General features: G+C 43.9%; 1 protein-coding gene across 2 annotated transcripts in view; it reads right to left on the reverse strand.

Moving 5' to 3' along the window:
- RPTOR (regulatory associated protein of MTOR complex 1) overlaps positions 1 to 4620 on the reverse strand; it is a 325518-nt gene extending 320898 nt beyond the window's left edge. Inside the window, exon 1 of one of the 2 annotated variants that reach the window (XM_088829259.1) lies at positions 3649 to 4620. In XM_088829259.1, coding sequence (XP_088685385.1) covers positions 3649 to 3810 — 162 coding nt within the window. In that variant the 5' untranslated portion in view covers positions 3811 to 4620. The remainder of the gene's footprint in view (positions 1 to 3648) is intronic. The other variant, XM_088829260.1, reaches the window with a different exon arrangement.
- Between the last annotated feature and the right edge of the window lie 1380 nt (positions 4621 to 6000).

The raw sequence follows: 6000 nt of genomic DNA on the forward strand, positions 1-6000 counted from the left end.
AAACCTGACAGGTCCTACTGATGAAACGGATTGTACAAAGAGGAGAGGAAGAGGAAATAATTACAAATAAATTCCAGATGTATAGCTTGAAACAACTGAATGGGTGGTGGCGGCAGTGTGTTGTGATGGAGAAAACCAAGGCAAAGCAGGCAGCCAGGTACCTGAGACAGGAGTCAAGGCATTTAGACAGCACATAAAGCCATGAAACTAGATGAGATCAGCTAGCAAGGGGCATACAGAATAGAGATCTCCAAGATCAAGAACCCAGCTACTACACACTCTGCTGTCAAGCAGCAAAGGAGTGTGAGGAGGACCAATTAGTGACCTCAGAGGAAAACCTGGAGTTTCAGGAAGACATAGATGCAAGTGAGGGAAAAGCTTTATGAAGGAGGGAGTGGTCCACCCTGGAATGCTGCCAAGAAGTTGAAAAGATACGGACAGAGAAGTGACATTTAGGTTTAGCAACAAATAATCACCGTATAGAAGGACGGTCTGAGTGGCAGGAGGAGAGTCTAAATGGAATAGATTGAGAGGATTCAAAGTGAGGAAAGAGAGAGTAAGAAAGTTGGAAGTATTACAACTTAGCCTTGCTCCAAAGACAACCTAAATATCTGACTGTCCGTATAACAGTTTAATATAATCTACTCAGCTTCCTCCATGGTTTATTCAAGTTTGGCTACAAAGCAAGGTGACTAAGTCTAAAGACTGGTTTGGGAAATGGTTTCATCATTTTACAGCTATATCTCCTGCACACTTGCAGGTACAGTGTGTCCGCTGATGGTTTTCTTTCAGAGCAGTAGCTCTCATGTTCCCAGATTCGATCCCACACATGCAAGGTAAAGATTCACCTGAGACCAATTATATCCACATGCCCACTTTCTAGAAAATGAACTCTGTGATAACGATGAAGTATCACAGTAAAACCCAAATGGGGGGCTTCTACACAAATCTGTTTGAGCCACAGGTCCATGAATGATTTATTTTTGAGCTGTAATTCATATGCCTAGTTATTTGAAAATCACAAATCAAACATGCCATCGATGCATATCCACAGTTACTACACACAGAACTAACCAAAAAACCAACTTGATAATCTGATAATAACAGTACTGAACTAACAGAAACTTAGTAATTAAAATGCAACAACAGTGGCATCTAAAAACCAAAAATGATTTAACACCAAGATGGCGGTAATTCCAAACAAGAGTGCGCTGTAATTCTGTGAGGATGCCAAATGCCAAGCAGCAGAAAACTTGGAGTTGTTACTCAACTTTGGTAAAACTGTCCATTTTAGGAACACTTAACAACTCCACTAAATAGGACACCAGCAAGAAACTGCTAATACATATCAATAAAAGTATGTGGACTCGCCTGCAGATCACAGGAAAAAGCAATAACTGAGTCTGCATTTAGGGCAATTGATGGTGCACCAGAAGTGGTCTACATTGGTCCGCATACAGGACAACTGGACCAACGCCTGCTGCTTTACTACAATGCTGCACCATCAGACTCTTGGAGACCACCCCAGCACAGGGAAACAGTCTGGCCTGGATACCCATGTGCTCAACAGTCCTAGAATCTTGAAGTCACATATAGGTACCCCTTGGCCAGAGCCAGCCCCACAGATACACTGCTTCATGGTTTATAATATTTGAAGTCATTCCAATATTTTAAAAGTGAAAATCTTCACATAAAATAAAAAAAGTTTTCTGGCTTCTCAAAGAAAAGAAAGAGAAAGGGTGACCTGGCCAGGCTCAGCTGCCCCTTGAGCTGCACCCTGTGCTCTTCGGAGCCCCACTGATCCCACCCTCCAGAAAGTCAGAAACAAGTCAAACCTCAGCTGCTATTTATCTCTGAATCTGTGCCATTATTCTCCTTCTACCTGGCTTTTTTATGCTACCTTTCAACTCTCAGCATCATTCAGATTTGCACCCTTTGTCCTAGTAGAGTGTACTGAAAAAGCCCCCTCAGGGTCTAACCAGGGAAAGGAGACTATAAGGATGGCCAGATGCCAAGTTCTCAGAAACAACTAAAAATGTTAGCTGCTGATATTTTTTCTTTATTAAACAACTTGCAAAGACTGGATACTTTCTCGGCTAGCTCTAAGTCACAATCTCAGTAACTACTCAGACTCCCAAAACTTTTCTTCCTCTTAATAACCTATGAGGAGCTATCAACTCCCTGTCAGAGAATGTTGATCATTCACAAGTTGTTTTAAATAAAAGGTCAAAAATAAATCCATTCATCAGTTTTGAACAGTTTAAGCATGGGTTTAGAGTAACAAAGAAAACTACATTTTAAAAGAAAAAAAAAAGCTTTCAATTAGAATGAAAAAAGATTACAGCTACTTTTTAGAATAAATCTTTTCATATATAGACAGCAACCACAAAAGCTTTAAACCATGTAACTAGTACTAAAGCTGAATAAGACAGACTTTATACAATCTTTTCCAATGACCATCTCTGTTACTTCCTAAACTACTTTTGGATGAAACAGATTTTCCTGACCTTTTGGGCATACTCAGTAGCTCAATCCTGTCTGACTCTTTGCAACCTCATGGGCTGTCGCCCACCAGGCTCCTCTGTCCACGGGATTTTCCAGGCAAGAATAATGGAGTGCCACTTCCTTCTTCAAACCTTTTGAAGGTGCGCCAAATAACAACTGAAGCACTAGTTACTAGTGACTGAATAACTAAAATTACCATAAGGGTAATCGTATATATGTTCAACATCATATACTGAAAACAACCATCTTATATAAACATATTCATAAGCCCAGAGCAAGCACACTACATGATAATATCAACTACCCTTCTTAGGCTAAAAAGTTCAAATAAGTAAAGACAGTCTTGAGGCAGAAAACACAAAAAGACAAATTATAAATACGTATGGGTGACACAGTCGCATGGAGACCAGGAAATAGATGGTGTTTGAATAAAACTGACTTCCTATCCTACTAGCAGCCTGGGTCACTATCCACATTCCAACACCATAAGGAACCACTACTAGACCCAAGTTCCAACCCCTCATACTCTACTGTTAAGAGAAATTCTGCCTCCAAGTAATAGTAACAGGACATGACATAAAAGGAGCAAAGCCTAGATTCAAGACAAACTGCTTAGAAGGCTTTGGTAAAGTTCATTGTAACTTTAAAATAACTTTGCATTAATTTGTTACTAGCTGAACATTTCCCAATAATCTTGTTTCCTAGCATACTATATTAGATTTCTGCATTCCATCTAGCTTGGACCAAAAAAAAAAAAGTAATCTAGCCACGAAAAGTAGACCTACCACGTGGGGACAAATACTACATCCCAAATTGTCTTTCCTCTAAGTGTTAACAGTACTAAGTATATCAAAAAAAGCACGCAAATACTTGCAACGCTGTATTTTCTAACTTGTGTAACTTTCATTGTCTAAATTAGAACTTCCTTTGAATCTAATTAACACTATCCAGTGAATAACTATAACCAAAACAGCCTTTTCCATTTACAATCAAAACTGGAGTCTGAAATGATTTATGCTTTTTAGTTGACCAGCAACATGTATCTGGGAAAGAATATCGCCGCTCTACCAAGGACATACGTCTGGCTCTGAACTTTCTTGAAAAACTACCCAGGTCCAAGGGGCGCAGGCGCTATCCACTTACCCGATCCTTCATCCTCCAGCTCTGAGCTAAGGATTTGGAGCCTTCGATTTTCTCACAGTGCCTCTTTTTCATAAAAGCCAAAGGCAGGTTCCAGTCTGTAAGGTCAGCTTCATCTTCCTCCCCGAGTCCCAAGAGAGGCGACTGCAGCATCTCGGACTCCATGAGCGGGGGAGGGGGTGGGGGAGTCCTGGGCAGCAAACGCTCGAGAACCTCCAGCCTTGAAGACTAGTGTGTACCAGAATGGGTGAAATAAGAAACAGAAAAGGGGGAAGTAGAAAAAGAAATGAATGGAGAGGGTGTGGAGACCCTCCCTCAGGCAAAAAGTCTGAGATTCTTCTCTCTAACTCTGCGCGGGAAGTCGGAGGGGGTGGGAAGAAGGGTGGGAAATGAGCGAACCAGAAGGCTCCGCACAGGCACACACACACCCAGATCCCAGGCCACCGGCTGCTTCTGAAGCCGTCAGTTCCCAGAGGGGCTGCGAGCGGAGCTGTCAAAGGCGTGCGAGACTCCAGGCCTCACGATGACCCTGCGCTCGGCCTCCCAACGTCTCAGCCGATCCGAGGACAGGCAGGCCGCCCGCTCTTGGTGCCGGTTCGCCGACTGGGCTGAGGTCTTCGGCCGAGGGGATGAGGTTCAGAGCGCCTTGGGTCTCCTGCAGCCACTCTCAGCCTTGCGGGTCGCGCACTCGCCGGAGCTGCTGCAACCAGAGCCAGGACCGGCCCATCGTGCTCGCCCGCAGCCGGCTCCTCAGCCCTGGGTCCGCGCGGCCTGGCCGGTCCTGGCCTCCAGCCCTATGGCTCTCGCCTGTCTGAGAACGAGTCTTGAGAGACAGGCGACACAGAGCCGCGGAAAAGACGGGTAATGTGGGCTTATTGGGTTTGGGGAGTTTTGCCCTCTGGTTTCAAGCTACAGTGAAACTCCTCTCATCAGCACATCATGGAGGACGCCATATTGCCAAGACCCAGCATGCAGCGCGATCTACAGCGTGGTAACAGGCCAAACTTCCTCAGAGCGTTCCGGCCGCGCTTCCCAAGAGGCAGCGAGAGAAGTCTCCGCCCCCTGTTACCATCGTTACCACAATTCAGCTTGCTAGTTTATAGCTTTTCGTTTAATAGATGCGTCACATCAAAGTCAATCCTATAAATGAAACCGTGTTAATTTAATTAATTTTGAAAAAATCTTTATTATTACAGGTAGACCTACATCTTTCTGAAATTAAAGGAAATTAAATTAAAGGAAAAAACCCCTTGTTTTTTCCAGATTTTTAAAAAGCAAAAGCTTCCGAAAGAATCATTGATAATATTACAAAGGAAGATAGTATCGGACGCGCGGTTGGGAAGGGACGTACAATACAGTATCAATACAGTACAATACTCTACAGTATCAATACAGTATCAATCAGATTCTTTTTAAGGAACACAGCGAAAAAATTAATTTTGACAATTGTAAGTTTTTGTTTAATCCATTTATTTTCTGAGCGGTTTATTCTTATTTGAATGTGGCTTTACTTACAAACAACTAAAAGCTATAGATCTCTATGCTTGGATCGCCTCCTGCACTATTTTATTGCTCTATTCTGTAAACATTGCCTGTTTACAGTGTGTGAGAATGTGTCCCATGCAGAGGGAATATAAACCCCAAGCAGCATGCAGTGCCTGTCTTCAATAAACATAGTGCCTAGTGAGACACACATGTAACCATTAGATAAAGTAGGGGGGAGGGGGTGCAAGGAGATGGGCTGGGAGACTGGCCTTCCCTTCTGATTTAGGCTTTGAGGTAAGGCCCACGTGTGTCTGCATCTCAACTGCATCACTTTCCCTGCCTGTGACAACCTTGGTCCATTCCTTAACTAGTTCAGCCTCACTTTCTTCAACTATAATCTGGGTTAATATAATATCCACCTTGAAGAGTAAAATTAACCTGTGTAGGAGAAGGCAATGGCAAGCCACTCCAGTACTCTTGCCTAGAAAATCCCATGGATGGAGGAGTCTGGTAGGCTGCAGTCCGTGGGGTCGCTGAGGGTCGGACACGACTGAGCGACTTCACTTTCACTTTTCACTTTCACACATTGGAGAAGGAAATGGCAGCCCGTTCCTGTGTTCTTGCCTGGAGAATCCCAGGGACAGGGGAGCCTGGTGGGCTTCCGTCTATGGGGTCACACAGAGTCGGACACGACTGAAGTGACTTAGCAGCAGCAGCAGCAGGAGTCTGTTATACAGTGAGTGTCCCATACAATGCCAGCAGTGATGGGTGCATATATGTGTGTGTGTGTGTGTGTGTGTGTGTGTGTGAAGTCTCTCAGTCGTGTCCGACTCTTTGCGACCCTGTGGATTGTAGCCTACCAGGCTCCTC

Source organism: Moschus berezovskii, chromosome 20 (genome assembly GCF_049115385.1).
Source record: "Moschus berezovskii isolate FMDL1 chromosome 20, NW_MosBer_1.0, whole genome shotgun sequence".
In the NCBI taxonomy this organism is placed as follows: domain Eukaryota; kingdom Metazoa; phylum Chordata; class Mammalia; order Artiodactyla; family Moschidae; genus Moschus; species Moschus berezovskii.